General features: G+C 38.0%; 5 protein-coding genes across 6 annotated transcripts; 2 read left to right on the forward strand and 3 right to left on the reverse strand.

The window, feature by feature from the left end:
• The first annotated feature begins 381 nt into the window (after window positions 1–381).
• Window positions 382–2,150, forward strand: LOC101304028 (metallothiol transferase FosB-like). 2 transcript variants are annotated; one of them, XM_004287298.1, is made up of 3 exons: window positions 382–865; window positions 993–1,098; window positions 1,319–2,150. In XM_004287298.1, the coding sequence occupies exons 1-3, from the start codon at window positions 711–713 to the stop codon at window positions 1,661–1,663; spliced, it is 606 nt and encodes a 201-aa protein (XP_004287346.1). In that variant the 5' UTR covers window positions 382–710; the 3' UTR covers window positions 1,664–2,150. The 2 variants fall into 2 exon arrangements, with proteins under 2 accessions (XP_004287346.1, XP_004287347.1); XM_004287299.1 differs by having other exon boundaries at window positions 509–865; window positions 1,337–2,150.
• Window positions 2,151–5,204: 3,054 nt separating this feature from the next.
• Window positions 5,205–6,431, forward strand: LOC101300482. The gene is made up of 2 exons (XM_004288764.1): window positions 5,205–5,645; window positions 6,231–6,431. Exons 1-2 carry the CDS (start codon window positions 5,205–5,207, stop codon window positions 6,384–6,386), a joined length of 597 nt encoding a protein of 198 aa, XP_004288812.1. The 3' UTR covers window positions 6,387–6,431.
• Window positions 6,432–10,051: 3,620 nt separating this feature from the next.
• LOC101300761 (uncharacterized protein At1g15400-like) lies at window positions 10,052–10,396 on the reverse strand. The gene has a single exon (XM_004288765.1). The coding sequence runs from the start codon at window positions 10,394–10,396 to the stop codon at window positions 10,052–10,054; it is 345 nt and encodes a 114-aa protein (XP_004288813.1).
• A 1,214-nt stretch (window positions 10,397–11,610) lies between these two features.
• Window positions 11,611–14,155, reverse strand: LOC101301046 (zinc finger CCCH domain-containing protein 34-like). Its single transcript, XM_004288766.1, has 4 exons — window positions 14,081–14,155; window positions 13,739–13,849; window positions 12,754–13,417; window positions 11,611–12,654 (listed from the first exon to the last, which is right to left on the reverse strand). Exons 1-4 carry the CDS (start codon window positions 14,153–14,155, stop codon window positions 12,032–12,034), a joined length of 1,473 nt encoding a protein of 490 aa, XP_004288814.1. The 3' UTR covers window positions 11,611–12,031.
• A 159-nt stretch (window positions 14,156–14,314) lies between these two features.
• On the reverse strand, window positions 14,315–17,906 carry LOC101304504 (NADH-cytochrome b5 reductase-like protein-like). Its single transcript, XM_004287300.1, has 13 exons — window positions 17,748–17,906; window positions 17,021–17,066; window positions 16,751–16,826; window positions 16,305–16,364; window positions 16,166–16,216; window positions 15,925–15,979; window positions 15,746–15,816; window positions 15,612–15,663; window positions 15,439–15,516; window positions 15,200–15,289; window positions 14,994–15,107; window positions 14,770–14,838; window positions 14,315–14,670 (listed from the first exon to the last, which is right to left on the reverse strand). Exons 1-13 carry the CDS (start codon window positions 17,904–17,906, stop codon window positions 14,614–14,616), a joined length of 978 nt encoding a protein of 325 aa, XP_004287348.1. The 3' UTR covers window positions 14,315–14,613.
• Window positions 17,907–19,916: the final 2,010 nt, after the last annotated feature.

Genomic DNA, 19,916 nt, shown 5'->3' on the forward strand with positions numbered 1-19,916 from the left:
AGGTTTTTGGCTAGAGATTTAGACATTTACCACAACAATTCTTTTACTTTTACCTTGATATCACTAACCAGAACCTGAGTAACATGTATATGAAGCATCAATATATCAATGCTGTGCCAAAGTTTACACCGGAGGTATCAGACTAATTATTATTATTTATTTTATTTTATTTTTGAGAACTGAGGTATCAAACTAATTACCTACCCCAATCTGTCGAAAAAATAAATTACCTACACCCCAATTTTAGTCAGGTTTTTCATTACCAACCTTGAATCAAAAAGGTAAAACAATAAACAGAAAGGTGAAGAATCATCGAATAATATCCAAAATATCAAAGGTCTGAATCATCTAAAATTTAGGCAAGTAAATCCAAGAAACCAATAATAGGCAAAAGTTTGTTGCAGCACAACATTACGTGTCAAGAAACGAAGGAGACAATGCCAATCTTATGAAATGAGTCATCAACGTGGAACCTACGTGTAATCGACATCATTATCTAAAACTATTACATGCAGCTCTATATATACATACTCTTATTTCTAGCTCTGTTCTATCTATGCATTGCCAATTATACATCATCATCTTCCATTTCTGCTATCGAATCTGTTGTTGGTTTTGAAGCATATTAGCAAGGTGTCCCAAGTTCTAGCCTCTGTGGAATTGTGTTTTGTAGAATTGTAGCTGAATCTAAACATCAAGGAAAACCAATCATGAAAGAAAGAACGGGAAATCCTCTGCAATTGAAGTCCTTGAATCACATCTCACTTGTTTGCAGGTCGCTCGAGAAATCCCTCGATTTCTACCAGAATGTTCTTGGCTTCTTTCCCGTTAGGAGGCCTGACTCCCTAGACTTCAATGGTGCATGGTATGATAGCTAACATTCCGTCATTCCCCATTGTAAAAGCTATTGCATAACTATGGACCTATTGTGTATTGTTTCGTGTTTTGATGTTAATTATATCTGCTTGGTTTTGTTGATCATATGTATGTAGGTTATTCAACTATGGCATTGGCATTCATCTTCTCCAAGCTGAAGACCCTGAGACGCTGCCCAAGATCAGCCACATTAACCCCAAAGATAACCACATTTCTTTCCAGGTCTCTAGCTCTCTCTTTTATAATGGATGAAAATGGTCATTTTTCAATACAGTATTGCATTGCTACATTATATACACAAATTAAATCTATCACCATATAAATGTATACATCGAATGGACTAATCTATGGCTGCATGCATCTGATTATCGAATATGTGTCAATGATCAAATTATTATTACTAGTTAATGTAATGTAATAATCATTTGTGTTTGACGGCTAGAATGACATAAATCTGCAGTGTGAGAGCATGATCAGAGTGGAGAACAAGTTGAAGGAGATGGGGATCGAATACGTGACGAGCAGCGTAGAGGAAGGAGGAATCAACGTTGATCAGCTGTTCTTCCACGACCCGGATGGCACCATGATCGAGATCTGTAACTGTGACAACCTCCCAGTGATACCCCTAGTCGGAGATCAAACTCTCAGGTCTTGCACACGTGTGAAATGCAATGTGCAGCAGCAGCAGCAAGAAGCAATAGCACAGATGAAGCCTCAACAGCAAACCATGACCTGCATGCGTTCTAATGCTATACACATGAAGGAAGATTATCTTCCTTGTGCTTGATTTAATTATGTGAGAAAGTTGATGTGATCCCCATATATATATGTCACAAGCAATGCATGCTTAGATAGAAGTAGTTAGCTAGTTAGTTACTACTTCTTGGCCTGTAAATAACTCCCCGGTGATTCTGAGATGAATAAGAGTACTAAACCATATATGGAAACCACAATACCAGCTTTCCCTAAACATGCATCAAATGCATGGTAGACTCGTAAAGTTGGTTCATGGGAGATTATATGCAATTTGCAAAGATATAAGACATAGTGCTCTTAGCAATGTATCAAGTTGAATTGAACAATGGGCTAGAATAAGAGGAGAAGAGGACAAGACGCTCACTATGGTTATGCAACACCGAGCAAAAGTACGCCTTGTTCTTGGTGTTCCTCCATTAGTCCCAGAGAAATGTTTGGTCTTCTTCAAAATTTGCAGGGTTTGAAGATCATTAGGCACTGGAGGTAATAATGAAAGTAAAATAAGAGAAACTAAATAGAACAAAGTAAAACCAAGTGATCAATGCCGACGAGTTTTCGTTGGCAAAACCACTATTGCGGACGAATCGAAGTAAGCGATGATGGTTTCTAATCCAAAAGGCCTTAGGAAGGATCGGAGGTTCTTAATCCGACAAGCCTTACAGTAACCATTTGCCTCTAGAAATGAGATGAAAGATGATCGAGGAGTTGTTATGAATGAAAAGAGAAGAATTAGGAGCTCCCTTCAGTCCAAAACAATGAGCAGTATATCTCAGACGCATATATAACCACTGTTTTGGGCTGCAAGGAACTCCCATTTCTGCAATTTTCGCATGAAAAAATTATGTGATCAAGGGAAAAGGATGAGAAACTAAGAGGTAAGGAACTGAGGCACTGCGCATTTGGTCTTATAACGCTAAAGATCTTTAGAGTTTAAGGTGGTCTCTACTTCTCTCCTTACAATCTGTATATAGGCTTAATTTGTTGACTAATTGTAAAGAAGAGCTAGCTTTAGCTACATAATTCACTAATTAAGAGGCAGATGAGCTGCAATTAAGCTCTTCAACCACCATTTCTAAAACATTAAACCTACATATATGCTATAATTTCATGAAGATTAACAAAGGAACTCGAAGAGGAGATAGTAAATGGTTGAAGATGAATGCCATGATGACCTGATGAGTGACATCTAACAACACCAGACGATAGATATAGAGGCGGATCAAATATGAAGTTTTCATTCAATTATTATTTCCCAAAAATAAAATGTAATACTTGCTTTTGTTCTTCCTCCATTTTCCTCTCAAGGAAAATGATATTAAACTCTTTTCCATTCCATAATCCCTCGTATTAGTTACAGGATAGCGAACTTTGCAGCTAATAACATCATTCCTTTTAGCTAATTTTAGCTATAATATTGACTATGCAACATCCTATCTACTCTCCCTAGTTATAGCTTTAGGTCTGGTGATTCATTTGCCTTATCTCTCCTGGGTCACTCAGGATCGATTCATATAGTGTATTTCCAGGGAGAAATATATATCACCGATCGATTTATTGTAGTATAAGAATGGTTAATTTGGTGCACATATGGCTATGCCTCGCCGGCCATTTTCTGTGGATTTGAATCATCTGCTACGCACAAATCTCAGATATTTGGTGAGTGGTTGTGGATTATATAAGAAACCCAGATTAAATTCACAAACAGCTCACATCTCAGGCGCGGCACTTGGGGCCTCTCACTCTCATTGTCACACAAGTATGAGAATATGCATGAGAGAGGGATATATAATCTGCTTGCTTTAATTAAGTATGAAAAACGACCCTCCCCCTACCCAGTGAAAGGTTTGGTGCTGAGGTTTTAGCCCACAGAATGTCCTTTCGAATCTGGGGTTCACCTTAGCGTTTGTAACTTCAAACCCTACTTGGAGAATGGAGAGTGTATTATTATGATGAAGATAAGCGCGCAACTAAATCACAGACTCATCCATCACCTCCATCAATACCATAACAAACAATCAAACATGCTTCTGCATACACCCCACAAATTTTATGTGACATTTAATGTGGAATAATAGGCTCCTATTTCAGTATTTTCTTAGGGTTTTTGGGTGTATGAAGGTTTCTGTGGCACAGAGCTTGCCAAAATTTTGAGTCTACAAGCATATGGGACATAATGTTATGAATATCGTCATAGGTAAAATCACAGAATACATCTTCTCATATAATTTTCTAATTATTTTCGTCTTCCGGATCGACTTATAACAATAGAGGAAAACTTGATCCCATAAGAACATATTTTTTTCCCAACAAGATCTTATTTCAAAGTTGGAGCACATGTTAGGTCATGAAGATGCTCAGCAAAGTTCCATTGACTAAATTGAAAACAAAGGATTTCGGCTTCCTAATCTTCAGATTATTGAACAATCCATATTAATCAAACATATTAATTCTTTGTGTAAAGCTTCTTGTCGTTTCAACTCTTTTCTTCTTCATGCTGGTTTGGTGAAGATTCTGATTTGAAGAAAAGAACTTTGAAAAATACAATGGTGGTTACAGAACATAGCCAAATTGTATATGAGTATTGGAGCTAGCTACAAATCTATACAAAACTTGTGCTGTCCTACTCCTCTATAATGTTATCAATTATCTAGGTAGATATATACTCTCCAATTCTAAATATATAAGAGAAGCAAATCAAAGACAGCGACCCTTTTTGTTGGCTACCCCAACAAATAAGCGGTGGAAGGTAGTGAGGGTCTGGGGGTCCTCTCCTGGTCTGTCTGGAAATCGAAAACCATTGCAGACAAATATTGCTCCCAAACAGCAATTATATCATCATTTCCATTATTGATTTTAGGCAACAACAACAAAATAGGTTCTATCGTGCTTGGATCTATGTCAAGTTCACCACACAATGAATCAAGCTCAAAAGATTGACATATTGGTTTTACATGCAGCTCATGTAATGAAAAGAAAGAGTTTGATCTGATTCAATGTGCTAATCCCGCCTAGTTTTTAACCAAATTAAAGAAAGAATTTGTTCGCAAACAATATGATGAGCATGTGTATTAGTATGCGAGGAAAGCTAGCGACATTTTCTTTAGCGAAACTCTGATAAATCGTTGCTAGCTAACAATTATACGTCTCAATTTGAGATCAGCACATGCACTAACAGTCTAAGTCTAACACCATTAATCATGCATAAGGTAGTGAATAAGAATTTCAACTAAACCATCATCATGGATAGAATATGGTACAACTCAAAAACGACATACGAGTCGATTGTCTTGTCACTCTCTTATTCAAAGAAGTTACCAAACTAATTGATCATGGATTCATGGAAGATATAAATATCCATGATTACAGGCAAGCACACATGGTTGCTTCTATAAACTATGTTACCGTCTTAATCAACTATTAATCAATCAATTTATACCCCCATTTCCTTTGTGGCCATGATTCCACAGTCCCTAGCTATTTCCTCATTATATAGTTTTGTACCACAACAAGCACTCAACTAAAGAAAGAGAGCTCGCCTATCAAAAAGAAAAAGAAAAAAAGAGACCTCAGAAATGAACACCCCCTTTCATGACCATGACAAGAAGCAGAAGAAGGGTTTCATGTCCTCGTACAAACCCAGCCCCGGACGTCACCTGAAGCCGGATTCTAAGCCTGACATGGTAGATAAGTACCCGGTTTTACGTAGCTGGTTCAGTTTATCCAGGAAGTCGAAAACACGTCAAGAAGTAGTAGTAGATCAGTTGGAGCATGCTGATGATCAGAGTCAAAGAGAAGAACCAGATAAGAAAGTTGTAGTGTTGGTGGAAGCTTCAAGAAAGTCGGTTTCTCATGTCGAAACCAACTTGGCATCAGTGGCTTCGTTTCTGCAAGTGAAGGTCTTGGTTTCAGACATGCCTGGCTTCATGCAAGTCCATGCCTTCCGCAGCGCCAGAAGAACCTACGACAGTTTGGAGAAGTTTAGCCCCAAACACATGGCTTACAACCTCAAAAAGGTACACCAATGTTGTTAATTAGCTAGCTTTTCGTTATCTTAATCAAACGAGGATTATACGATATTAGCTCTTCGAGGGTTTGACTGTGTCTAAATTCTTCGATTGATTTCATACTATAATTGTTGATGGGGATGAGTCCTTGAGAGGCCAAGAGACAAATGTGTCTGGAACTTTGGATATACGCGATTGTATTCTTGCTTCCTGTAGTTTCTTTTTGGAGTTTCTCTTCTTTCTGTTATTGATGATTGACGATGTAGGATCGATCGTATAGAACAACCCCACTTGAGAACAATATTGAATGTGTGAGGAAGACAATGCACTGACCCAGATCTTATTCTTGGCGTTGAATTCTGAAAACACAGCACGATGTCTCTCTTTCGCTTTGTCTATCATTATTGGGGCCATGCACTGTCGTCTGACACCTTCAGAACACAGAAATTTTGGATCTTGGATCTGAAGACTCTAATAGAATATATAAGATATAACATATATATATATCTCAATTTCTTTCTTTAATACATTTTATCGAACATTTTGTATTCGGTTTTAATAGATAGACTAATTACATTAGCGTTTCATGTGCAGGAGTTTGATAAAACGTATGGACCGGCATGGCATTGCATCGTGGGATCCGGTTTCGGGTCGTTTGTGACGCATTCGACAGGTTGCTTCCTATATTTCTCAATGGAGAAGCTATGCATTTTGTTGTTCAGAACCAAAATCCAGAAAGCTGCGGTTTGAGTCTTCTTGTCTGTAAATTTAGTCATTATTGTGTTCTTATAGTGTGCATAATATCAAATTACATTATCAGACATACATAAATTTGCACTTAATTAGTTAATCAACACCGTTGTGTTTAAACTCTTTGGACCTTCTCTTTGGTGGGCCTTTTAGGCTGGTTATCCGCAAAATGGAAATTTTAATTTGGGCCACTCGGATCATTGGAAGCTCAGGTGGTGATTACTACGTGATTAACCACACACAGTGTATGTGATGTGAAAAAAGTGAAATGATCATGAAAATGAGTAAAACAATTGTTTGATCGTCATGGTTCTCATGTAATTCAGAGGTATATTATCCTCAGTTTCTGTTTTCAGACGCATAGACCAAAATGAATGGAGTTATTCCCTTTAACACATCTATTTGTGAGGTATTGAGAGAAATCAAACAAGGTTTTCTTGATATAGAATGTCTCTGCTTTAGTGTTGTAGATTTTGCATCTCTCCGTCTAACTCAGTTTAGGTCTTGGAACCATCACAACACTGGTGATGTGTGACTTGGGTGGAGAAGAACCTCAATTTATTGTTTATTGATGATTCGGGTTTTGTAAATCTCTGTCATCCTTGTAGTTAGGATCTACGTAATTTATCTCGAAGTAACAAGTGCATACACATGTGACGTTATTGAAAATGTTTCTTGGTTGTGTAGAAATTAGAAAAAAAGGACAAATGGAAATATAGAAATTTCTTTATAGAAACAATGAAATGTAATGATGTAATTCTTATTAACGTCAACAAAGTTTATGTTTTAACCTCAATAGTCAATACTATAAATTTGCTTTGCATTTTGGTTTTGTCTATCATGTTTTACTTCTTAATTTTGGCTTTCTTCAAACAATTCAATCATTGCAAGAATTCGATTACATGAGAATGGGAGATACATCACTACATCCTACTCGGTAGTATGAGCAGTGTTATAAATGTTTATTCCAGAGCTCGAAGCAGTAAAAATAAACGAAGAAAGAACTAAAATGTAAAGCAATCACTAATCATCAGGTTTATACAGAATCTGAGGAGAGGCAGAAGAACTGAAGAAGTCGTGAGGATAGAAACATAAAGGAGAGGTAAGACTTGCAAGTCAAGAATGGGTTGCCAGTTTGGTCTGACCCTTCGTTTCTGGTCCTAATTTCCTCCTATATTGGATTGTCGGCTTTCTTGAATTTGTCCAAGCAAGAAGCATGGGTTTCTGTTGCGGCTGCTAATTGCCAATTGGCTAAGTTAAGATGGCTTTCTGGTATTTGTCCAAAGCATCATAGGGTGGTCGGGTTTAGTTTAGTTTTTATTATCCTAACTATGAAATTGACTCCTAAGCAGTGAAGATTTCTCTATAGATCGACATATCTCAACATGTAGAGTATCTCATGTTGTAATATTCTAACACGTATTAGTTTATTAAATTCTGTCAAACTTTCAATGTAAAATCATTACGAAATGATTTGTACGTTTCATTCTATGATTTATAGATAAAATTGACGTATATGACTATCATTTTAGAGAGCGAGTCTCATGTTAATCGGTCATACACATGTTGTAATATTCGGACACGTATTAATTTATTAAATTCTATCAAACTTTCATTGTAAAATCATTACGAAACGCTTTGTACGTTTCATTCTATAATTTATAAATAAAATTGACGTATATGACTATCAATTTAGAGAGCGACTCTCATGTTAATCGCTCATACACAATTTGTTAACGAGGCATGAAGTCATAGAAGATCTCGATCAGTAGCGATCAAGAGAAAGATAAAAGAAAAGGTAGGGCAAGTACGACTTAAAAGGTAGAGTTGCCGTTTTGGTCTTGACCTTTCCCCTCGATCATGTATCATGCTGGGATTGGCTTAATACGGTTACTTGGTGATAGGATACAGATTGAATCCATTTTCCATTGATGTTCTTCATAGTTCATACACATTGATACACGAAGGGAGAGGCCGCAAAATTGAAATTACAAACAAAAAAACAAAGGAAAAGAGTTTGTAATATGAGGGTGCACCTTATCCTATCCTTACGTGTCCCCCACCATGAATAATCCAAAATCCTCACTGGCTCACGGTTCACTCTATTCAATATTCATTGGCTTTGATATGAAAACCAAGAAATTTTGGATTAGAGGACGAATTAGCTGATAGCTTTATTAGCTGTCTCCTTTTCACATCCCAATCCTTCAATAATTTTGCCGGGACCAACAACGCCAAATTGCTAATGCATGAGTTTCATATATGAAGAAGAAGAAAAGATTATCATTCTCGAAGATACTAACAAGTCTAGAGCCTTCTTCGAACAGTTTCACAAATCGAACAAGATCATACGCTACAAGTATAGCGCATTCTTCGTACAAACGAACACCACAAGAGTCCGCTCAGTTTTTTTTTTTTTTGATACGCAAAAGAGGGAAGCAACACAAGAACTTTTCAGGAGGTCACCTATCTTAGTACTATTCTCGCCCAAACAAACTTAACTTCGAAGTTCTGATAAGATCCAGAGAGTCCGCTCAGTTTTGGATTGTCATTGTTTTGAAGGCACTGTATCGATGATGACCTAAATCTAAACCAAAGCATAAAACTATGCTTCCCTGTTGTACTCGTATCAAAATTAACTCTAAAATAAACCCCGGAGGCAACCAATCATTAGAATATTCCGGCCGGCAAAGATATAAAACAAAATATTCCAGATGAAAACAAAGCAGGTACTTACCAAAATACCAACTAAAAAAACCAACCAGCACACTCCAGGTTTCTGACATTATTGTATAAATAATACTATGGTCTTGTATCGAAGGAAAAAATGGGGAGCTAGATGCTAAACGCGTAATGGTATGCGCTGTCCTAAACCTAAAGGGCCACAGTGGTTGTTATGTAATTGGAAATTTTCAAACTAACCCACAATGGAAACAAGTCAATAATGGTATTTGGTTTTCAGGACAATATAAAAACCAGCACAACTTTGTTGAACAGATCAAACTTACAGTTCCCACTCTCTAAGAATGGTCATGGAAGGAAAAGCTAAACACAAATGATTGAAGAAGAAGAACCCAATTTCAAACTACCTCACTTGTGAAATTAGCAACATAACCAAATTTCGGAATGATCCGATATTAGCTGTGTCTAAATTTTCATCGACTTAAAAAGGGTTTGAAACTCAGCCTAACGGACCGAACACTCAGGATTAGAACAGTTTTTGTAGCGAAAAGGGTAAACAATACCTCTTAATCCACCAAAGTGGAGTAATTTACTTATCAACAATCTCATCATTACGATATGGAAAATATTGAGCAATCATACAAACATGATCGTAGTTGTATATTAGCTAGGAAGCTAGATCAAACTCCAAACTATCATCTAAATTTTTCGGAAATTCGAAACTCAAGGAGAAATGGAATGTAAAATTAACACACTAATCATGAACATGAACAATGGAATGTAAATTGATACACTAATCATAATAGCTCACCACCACCAAAACACCACCCAAAAGTATTTAGAATTATACATTTTTATCATTAACATTAACATTACAATCACTCACAAAAAAAAAAAGATCGAAAATTCAAAACATGCAGTGTTTAATTTAATTTTTTTTTTTTCTTAAAACTAATTTAAAATTGGAGCAAGAACAACCACACCTACTTTGACCTCCGCTTGTTCGATCTGGGCCGCTTCGACGCCGCCGGCTTCCCAAACACTCCACAACACCCTGACACCTTCGGCGACGGCGGGTCCATCATCGGCGGCGCAACCTTCACCGTCCGATACCCCCTCCCTCCTCCTCCTCCTCCTCCAGCTCCTCCCTCAGAAGCCGCAGGCCCGTCTGAGCCGCTCTGGCCTTGACCGGCGGCGGCGGCGGCGGCTTCGGCTTGCTTCTCGGCCTCGACTTGATTCAAAGCCCTCTGTAGAAATTTATCATCCCAAATCAAACCGGACGATCCTTGCCTCCTGAAGGTGCTCTCGGACCTCTGCAATTCCGCCATGGACGATTTCGATTTTCCGATCGCCGGTGATCAGATCCCTGAGTTGTTGAGATCGGTGGCGGTGATGATGAGGGTGAAGAATTCTAGAGAATTTTATGGAGGATTTTTGAGAAGGATTTGAAGTGGTGAATGTGAGCTGAGAGAGGTATAACAAGGACTCAAAAGGCTTTTATATTATAGAGAGAAGAGGAGAGGAAATTGGAAAGAGGGAAAGTGACTATATGGTGTCGTTTTGGATGCGTTTGTGTCGTTTTTATTGTGGGTGTGGAGTTTTGCCAATTACTGGCTTCGATTATTTCTTCCCTTGTGTGTTGACTTTATTGGTGTTTTGGTTGGATGACTTGGATCAAGTTATCGAGAGAAAGAGAATGTGAAATTTGGATGAATAAGATGAAGAATTATTCGTAGTTTAGTAATGTTTCAAAAGATCAGAGAATTTCGGTTTGAAAAATAATTTGATGATCAAAAGTGTTTCGTTTTTAAGAAGAAAAGGCTGAGTAAACGTAAATACGTTATAATTACGAGCCAAACAGTCTTTCCTGACTAGGTGGACCTTGTGGCTAATAGTGAAATAAAATTTTGTTGAAATGAAGGAATTGTTTATGAATAGAATTAACAATATATTTCGGAGTTATTTGAGGGTACTTACTACTTACAAATGTGAGACTAATAGATCTGAATATAACTTTCTAATCTGGAACAACACTAATAGAGCTATGAAATGCCCGAAACGAGGCTAGAAATATGAACAAACAAGCTATAACAGTTACATTAGATCGTCTTTTTTGTAAATTAGAGCATCAAACTAATAGGTAAGTATCCGAAAATTAGGATAAATAAATATATAAATTTAGTGATATAGTCATTACTTTGTGGAGGCGTGTGGACTATTAGGCGGGCTTGGGCCAGGTTTATATAAAACCCACAAAATAACCACATGTAAAAATGGGTCAATTTGTTCTCTGACCTTCTTGGTCAATCTTCATGTCCTAAAGCTTCTAAGAGAATGCGGGTTTGACTTGGTCAAAAGAAAGAATGTTAGGACCGGTTCCCCTGTCAATTAGCTGTGCGCTGTGATTAAACAACACTGACTTGAAGACATTATCAATGTCTGATTCTCTTTCGTGTTCTCATTTGGCGAACCAAGAACAAAACACACACAAGTTAAACGAGAACATCATGCATCAGAAGCTCAGAACTAGTCAATGTTACTCCCAGATATAGGCGAGAAAAGAAACCAAATGAGCAAAATATGAGCATAAACGATACCAGTGAAACATGGCTCTCCTGTACAAAAATCAAAACGAGCTTCCTTTCAGTGGCTTCAAGTCTTTTTCGGGAGTACGAGTCTGTCATGGCTCGGCTCTAGGAAGAGGTTAGGCTTCTGATAGTAACTAAGATGTTAGGGGGCAGGCGGAGGCTCAAGTGATGTCCTCCCAAACAAGTTTCTAGCACCCTGGAATGTAAGGAAGCTAATGTTCAAGTGCATTATATTCTTCTCCCTTGAAAAAGGTCTCCGCAAAATGCAGGTAAGATTCTGCAAAAAGGCGCGCATGCACGCACGCACAATCTTCATCTAGCAAGTACTTCTACAAATCTAATTCTACCTAGTAATGGTCACAAACAACATTTTCTTCAGTTGCTGCCAGAACCACTCCTGTCAGCTATCTTCCTCTTCTCTTTTAGTATTTCAGTGAAAGGTTTAGGGCCCTGGAAGTCATCTCGAGTTCTCTGCACACATCTCGACTTCCTAATACCACCTCCATTATCTCCTGCTTTCTTCTTCTCTTCTTTAATCTGAGCAAGGGACTTGGGTCCTGTAAAGACAGTTAAATCCTCTTTAGATGATCTCTTCTCCCTTGGTACTGGATTCCTTGTGAATTCAGATGAAGGAAACTGTGGCTGAGCCAGCCTTCTTTCCCGAAGTTTCCGAGATCTGTACTGCTGCGAATGCTTACGTGGACGGCGTTGAATTCCAGCACTGTTAAACACTTCATTCTCCTTGCGTGTGTCATGAGTTCTGTTTACTACTTCTGATGCCAATCTCCCAGGCCGACCCGTATCATGCCTTTGAGGCCATTCTTGCCTTCTACCAATTAACTGAAGTGATTCATGCATTCTTGATAATCCAGAAACTGAACAATCATCAATCACTCTTCGTCTTCTCAGGTGGTTTCTAAGATCCAAACCCTCCTGGTCATCTTCCATTGGCATAAGCTTCCTCTTGCGGGACAATATGGAATCCAACATTATATTTTCTGCATAGCCATGAATACTTCTCTCATTACCAAAAAGGTACCTGGTATCTAGACAATCATAAGAGTCATAAATTTGGTTTTCATATAAAAGTTCAGCACCAGGACACATGGGATCATACTCATCTGGATTGTCATAATCATGCCACTCCTTATTTAGTTCCCAGTGCTCTCCATCTAGTGTGGGAAAGTACTCAGGGCTCACCTCACCACCCAAATTATCGACAATAACATCAAAGTCCGGAGATGATTCCCACCATTCATCTTGCACAATAAGGTCATCTGCTCTCTCCTCTGAACTCTGATCAGTGAATACTGGAGATTTGCTATGAATAGAGCCTTCAGCTGGAAGAAGCAAGGGGTTTGATCTAATTTCATCAACCTCTTCATCCCCATATTCAGAAACATGAGAAACACTTTTCTGTGGTTGTTCCCAATCATCAAGATCCTGCTTAGGATGGAATTTTGTATCTTGTATCAACTGCTTAGGATGGAGTCCAACCGTTGGTGCTGATGCTGTTTCATTTACTACAGATGCCTTGTTTTCTGAAGGAAGTGCTTCAGTACATGTAGAGGCTGTGTTCGAACATTTCCCAGTTGATACACTACCTTCAATGTCATGCAAGAACGTGCAGCTATCACCTTTGCTGCACATCCCATTCAAGTAAAAGTAACAAGGAACGTTGCTCTTGTTTGCAGATATGGAAGATGGGGCGGACTCTGATAGTGCTGCTTCATGCTCCTCCTCCAACGGCTTCAAACACAACTATTCAATAAGTAATCAAATGACCAAGGGATTACAAACAGCCACTAAAGGTATAAATCCACCATGAATTGATAAAAATCTCCACTAGACAATTCCAAAAAAAGAAAAATACAGATGTAAAACCTCAATGCAATTAAGTAATAATTTTCACTTGGTCAGATGTCAACCATCTAGTATTCCTAATACTTCTATCCCAAAACGGTACTAGAAACAATATGTCACAAGGAAGTTTAGCACTTCAGCAGATCATTATACACAATTCAGTCATCAATATGTCCGGAATTTGTTTCATATAACAAGAGAAGGTAATGTGAAGCTTACAGGATGCCTAAAAGCACAGGAGAGATTAAGACAATCCCCAGCCAACCAGTACCAGCAAACTTTCGGATTGAGCCTCGCAATCTTGCTGTGTCGAAACTCACATTCAAGTCCCTGAGTCACAAACATCACCATCACCAATGTCACTATCCAAACAAAGCACAAAGCACAAAGCACAAAGCTCAAATGGTATATTCACACCCAAATAAACATTAAAAAGAAAACAATGACGAAATTGCTTGAGCATTACAACATGTAAAAACCCTGAAACGCAAAGCCAGCCATTTTCAGAAACCCTAAACCTAGAAATTGTAGGGTAATCTGATATGAGAATGGGTGACGAACCTTGTCGCAGGCGGGAGGGGTAGCCATGAAATGGACGCAATCGGTGTTTCGCTTTAGCAAATCTTCATCATCCATTGCAAAACCAGAATTGGCCACGATCGATAGGTAACAGAGAGAGCGAGTGAGAGCCTGAGAAGTTTAGTGATTAGCATTGTTGGGCCAAACCCAATGCAAACTAACAGCCCAATACAAACCAATTGTTACAATCGGGAGGATCGAAAAGGTGTTTAAACCTCTATGAAATTTAATCAGTGTTTATATTCCGAATCAATAAAACCACAAAGTGTTGAATCAGGTTTTATAGTCAAGTTGTCTTCCTGTAACAATTTGTATTTGCAGGAATACAGATACAGTGAACCAAGTCATCTCATCATGCAAACGTAGCAGATTCCTATGCACACTAGGATTCCATTTAAATGGGTATAAACTCCATAGAGAAATTGTTATGCTTCCTATGAAAACATCTTATTGGCAGCAAACTGTTCCTAGTAATTGGCTAATCGCTTCAAAACCTAAACGGCCTCTGCTAATTTTCAAAATTTGTAAACCATTTCTTCTGTGTAGCCAAGTTCTTTTAGTATGCCAGAGAGCTGCAATAAAGCAAAGAGAGAACTTATCAGACTACAAAGCAGGAAGAAGAGAGAAAAGGTCAGGCATTCGCCATGAAAACAACACGATGTCTTTCTTACCTCTCCTTGTGACCAGTCTTTAGCCTTGCCTCCAGATATGTGTTCCATCATCCCAGGAGGACCGCATACCTGCATGAGTGGACAAGTTGAAATGAACGTTGGTTGATGAATTTGAGCATATACTGAACTAGAAAAATACTTTTTTCTTAATATTCTAAGCTGTACATAGTTATACAATACTATATGCAACAAGTAGATGAGCAACTCCCCCAAATAACACTTACAAGGATGAGAGTATCTTCAGAGGGACCAGGTAACCCTTTAACTGCCATGTCCTTTGATATGAAGCCTTTCCCTCCTTTCCAACTCTTTGTAGGATTATCAACTGTGTAATAGACCTGATTTTTCCCCATAGAATACAGTCACATTGTTTGAGAAAAATATTAAATTTGGAATGGCAATAGTAATTCTAAAATGAGGCAAATGGTACCTTCAAATTAGGGTGGGCAGCTGCAAGTAGGTCAAGTTTCTGTTTAAGCAGTATGTCATCTGGAGACACATTAGCATAAAGCAGTGACACCTATGTCATCATCAAAGTTTAATATTCTCAATCAGACATTATTTTCAGGAGGGTATAGTGAATAGTTTCATTGGATTGACCATAAAAAAATGACAGTCACACATATGCGCTAAATATAGAATTGTGAAGAAAACTGTAGTTAGACTCACCTTGGTTGTGTCATCAGGATTTTTAAGTATAGCCTCAATGACCTGAAGCATTGGAGTGATACCAGAACCACCTGCAATCTGGATGAAATACAGAAATTACACGTGAGAGGTGACCTACAGAATTCTAAGTAATTATAACCGACAAATGACTGCCCTTGATAACTTGCTCTTACCATGCCAATGTGTTTCTTCATGTTGGGAATATATCTCAACTTTTCAATAGGCCTGAAAGAAACAGAAACACCTGATTATAAGACAACTTAGAGTGTATCCTCTACTACCCATTTCACTGGTAAAAATAGATTACCCCTTCACTTCGAGTACATCGCCTGGTTTTAAGCTTGCAAAATGCTGGCTCATTTTCCCTTCTGGATACACCTACACACAATTCCGATGAAAGGAAAGAAACTTGAAATCACACCCATTAATCAATAAATCATTAAACACACAGCAAAGCAGTGTATGTGACCACCATAGACAGCATACCTTAATCAATAAGTCAAAGTATCCCTTGGACTCTGGATCTGATATAGGAGTATACCTGGATATATAGGCACACCAAATAAGTTTCTGATGTTATGGAAATAAAATTTGAGAACAACCACCAAAGTGAAAAGTGAAATCCAGAACTCTAATAAATGGATTCAAGTAAACGGCATAGTTAATGGACTTCAAATGGTACATAATAAAGTTCTGAGAAAATTGACGTTTGGAAAGAAAGACTTACGGGCGTGTGACAAATTTTGGTTTCCCTTCAGCATCTTGTCCAATTGGAGCCCTAGTGTCAACAGGACCACATCAAAAGAGATTAGATATGATGAATAACTTCCAATGAATTAAGAGTTTTATGACAAAGCAGAGTATACCTTGTAATGAGGCATGAAGCCACATCTAAACCTAACTTGGCGGTTGGGTCAAATGTAAATCTGCAAATTTTGGAGAATAAAGATAATTTGTATAAGAACATTTGTATTGAATATGCTCATACTATTTGCAGATCTAAGAGTAAGTTGAAAACATTCCTGTTTATAGTGCACCTCTGATCAAAATAAAATTTCCATCACTGTTGTGTAAGTAAATTAAGGATCTGACAAACTGACACATTCTATTCATGTTAGCATGTATGATGCCAGTTTCCATATTAATCACCTGTATGCTATGTGTGGGCAACACATGTTATTTTTTACCATAAGCTTTTAATGGGGGAGGATATTAAAGAGAAAGCATCACTGAGAAACTAGGAGTAAATATCAAACATCAAACAATAAGGTATAGAGTGATTGCTGATTTGAGAGAGACTAGAAGATTATACCTGAACAATTGAGTATTGTGGCTAACTCTTGCCGAGTCTTGCAGCTTAAATTCTGTCCATTTATTCGGATTAAGTGCTGGAGAAACACGTTAAAAACAATTACTCAGTATGAATTAGGGGTGACAAAACTGGACATATGGCATATGTCCAGGATTCATGCTTGATATGATAAGTTGCTAATACTTCAAGATGAAAACCTTTAAGCTAAATATATACTCTTAAAAAGTCCGATCAATTTTCCTCCAAGTGTTTGGGAAAAGAGAGACTCACCAACTTTTGGACCAGTCTGTTCTTCTTTGATTTCATCTAGATAAACCTGTGAAAGAAATAAGAGTATTCAACTCTCAATACCGAAGAACAGACTTACTCACAAACAACTTGCTACTTTGGCTCATATCAAATGACTAACATTTAGCCGAAATGTAGCATGTCAATGTATCACACACAGGTTTTACGAAGAAAACAATACACATAAACAACGTCGTAACATGTTTCCCTCGACTCCCCAGTTGATTAAATTTAGTTGACAACGAACACCGAAAAAAATGGGAATGCAATCATCCAATAATCAATGAAGGACAGACCTAATTGACCGACATAATCCAGCAACTCTTGCAGTCGTAAATGTAATGCATACATGATCTCCTGTATTTTTGTTAACATCACTCTTTCAACAGCTAAGCAATATCTATTATCTTACCAAACACACTCACTACTCTTATCGAAACGAAAACCAAATGCATGAACAATCTCTACAAGCTCCAAAAGAATCTGAATGAACCTCACAAATCAAATACACTACTATCCTAATCACTTTAGTTAACTCAACTCTACATTCCAGAATCAACACTAAAAAAAAATCAAAATCAAAGATTAAGATCACCAAAACCTAATCCGCTACTCCACACACAAAAGCCACTGAGCTACACTACATTGTGACAAAACAGGACTAAAAACCTAGACGAAACCGGCGAGAGAATCTTACCGGATCGGAAACCGACGAGTGGTAGTAGACGTACGAGATTCCGCCGGAGACAGCCGCGAGAGCACCGATCGGAAAGCGGAAGGCGGACCTGGAGTGGCCGGAGCCGGAGTTGAAGGCGGCGGTGAAGGCGGTTGGGGTGGCCTTGGCGAGTCTCTGAAAGAAGGCAGCCATTTTCTCTCCAGGTAAAAGTAAAACCCTCGGTGCTGAAGAAGAAGAAGACTGAAGAAAATGATCTGGTGTGTACGCGGCAGTGAATTGTTTTCCTACGCTGCTTGCGTGGAGGTCTTTGATTCGATGAGGAGGGATGGTTGTATCCAAGTCAGAGACGTGTATTTTGGATTGGGCGGGCCAGAGAGTCGAATATGGGCCTGGCCCGGCCTTATACTGCGCTGTATAAGGGTTTAGGGGTTAAGAATGAGGAAAAATTTGTGCAGTTTTTTGTTAAAGACAATTGAATTCTTGATCTATTGAGTTATGAAAGTTTCAGATTGATACAAATTTGTGAAACACGTTTGAGATTTGACTCTGCTAATGCAAATAGTCTAAATAAGCTTTACCATAGAGAACCGAAACAAACATATAGACGTGCTTAGTGAGTATGACGTGCAATATGGCACATCCGTCACGCGGGAGACTTGCTTGTTGGTGAGTATATGGCACATCCGTCACGCGGGAGGCTTGGTTGTTGATCCAAAGTGTTTTTGGCCACGTAGACAAATCTGTGAAATATGCCATGTCTGCTTCACATGGGTTGGACCCCCATTCCATCACAAAGATTGGAGTCATTAGGTTTTGGTGATACGTCCTTAGCTACTGGTTCATGCTGACAAATTCCAGTGTTATAAAACTATAATCAATTTTTGTTCCTTAAATTCTTGTTAGTGTCGCCAGTTACTACTTTATTCACAAGATCTATATTTCTTGCTCATGAGAAATCAACATTTGTTGCTAATGTGCATTAATACACACTGGTCTCATACTCATTGCATTTGTTGAATTTGATTGTTCTATGATATGACTTTTACCTTTATATAGAGAGTACATAAGTTAGGTAAAATAAGGTGAGTTGTTTTGAGCTGATATATGTAGATGAGACGTTGGAAGCAATTAAAAGTCATTTACAGATAACCGTTTACATCAATTAAAAGTCTGTATTCGTATACAGAGATGTCAATCAATCACTTGTTTTGTAGACCGTTTCGTGAGACTGTCCTCGCCTTTAAAGTCCCGTGCAGATAACCATGCTGATTTAGAATAGTTAAAAACGTTTAATTATTGAATAATGCAATTCTCAGCAAGTAACCAAGTATAGTAAAATTGCCAAACAAATAAATTTATTACGTGGGGTTAAGCAATGAGCATATGATTCTATTGAGCAGTGAGTGGTGTGATCCTGATAAGGATGATGATGAGGATAAGTTTATCGTTTCCAGTTTGTATAAATCAGTCACTTTCTCAACAGTTTATAGCTGGATTAAAACAGTGAAAAATGATAAGCCAGATAATCAACCCTCACCTTCATCTTAGACTCAACTAGCAAAGGGGTAGGTCCCTTCATAAAACAATTCTTCATGGAGATTGCCAGAATCTTCAAACAATTCTTCATGGAGATTGCCAGAATCTTCATCTGGGACAAACCAGGAAGATATTTTGGCTGGTGTTCAATACTATAAATGGAAAAAAATGATAGGGGAAGAGATATTTTGTGTTTCTTATAATACTATAAATGGCTCATGTTATTTTCTTAAGGAGTGAAAGTTGTTTTTCCGACATGCGAAGTTTAACACGTTACATTATTTACATTCCGGCATGATGGTGTAACCGCTCTCTTGTGAGCTCCGGCACATTCATGTGCTTAACATTTTGGCCATCTGAATTGGATACGATAACAACACAAAAAATAGACCAAACATGATCTGTAGTTTAACAATGGACTAATTTCAGTTTACCCCTATTAATTTTAGGTCGATCATCATGTTAATATTTTTTTTTTCAATTTCATCAAAAACACCCCTCGACTTCCAATTTTCATCAGCCGTGTCCAAACATCTGTTTTCCATCCAATTTTTCTGTCATGTGATGACTTGCATTAAGAAGAAAACCAAATTTGAAGTCGTTGAGCCCACAAAAAACGGCAAAATAGACAAATTACATCAATTTCATCAAAATCACTAAGGTTAG

This window comes from Fragaria vesca, linkage group LG1 (genome assembly GCF_000184155.1).
Source record: "Fragaria vesca subsp. vesca linkage group LG1, FraVesHawaii_1.0, whole genome shotgun sequence".
Lineage (NCBI taxonomy): Eukaryota > Viridiplantae > Streptophyta > Magnoliopsida > Rosales > Rosaceae > Fragaria > Fragaria vesca.

Bases quoted from the DNA above. Each gene is read 5' to 3' on its own strand.
- LOC101304028 (XM_004287298.1), top strand. From the start codon at position 711: ATGAAAGAAAGAACGGGAAATCCTCTGCAATTGAAGTCCTTGAATCAC. The intron at 866-992 runs GTATGATAGCTA...ATATGTATGTAG, and splicing joins CTAGACTTCAATGGTGCATG to GTTATTCAACTATGGCATTG. The intron at 1,099-1,318 runs GTCTCTAGCTCT...TTTGACGGCTAG, and splicing joins ATAACCACATTTCTTTCCAG to AATGACATAAATCTGCAGTG.
- LOC101300482 (XM_004288764.1), top strand. From the start codon at position 5,205: ATGAACACCCCCTTTCATGACCATGACAAGAAGCAGAAGAAGGGTTTC. The intron at 5,646-6,230 runs GTACACCAATGT...TTTCATGTGCAG, and splicing joins TGGCTTACAACCTCAAAAAG to GAGTTTGATAAAACGTATGG.
- LOC101300761 (XM_004288765.1), bottom strand. From the start codon at position 10,396: ATGGCGGAATTGCAGAGGTCCGAGAGCACCTTCAGGAGGCAAGGATCG.
- LOC101301046 (XM_004288766.1), bottom strand. From the start codon at position 14,155: ATGGATGATGAAGATTTGCTAAAGCGAAACACCGATTGCGTCCATTTC. The intron at 13,850-14,080 runs GTTCGTCACCCA...TTTGTGACTCAG, and splicing joins CCCCTCCCGCCTGCGACAAG to GGACTTGAATGTGAGTTTCG. The intron at 13,418-13,738 runs GTAAGCTTCACA...CTTATTGAATAG, and splicing joins CCTGTGCTTTTAGGCATCCT to TTGTGTTTGAAGCCGTTGGA.
- LOC101304504 (XM_004287300.1), bottom strand. From the start codon at position 17,906: ATGGCTGCCTTCTTTCAGAGACTCGCCAAGGCCACCCCAACCGCCTTC. The intron at 15,817-15,924 runs GTATGCTGTCTA...AATTGTGTGTAG, and splicing joins ACTTTGACTTATTGATTAAG to GTGTATCCAGAAGGGAAAAT. The intron at 15,517-15,611 runs GTAAGAGCAAGT...TATTTCATCCAG, and splicing joins TGAAGAAACACATTGGCATG to ATTGCAGGTGGTTCTGGTAT.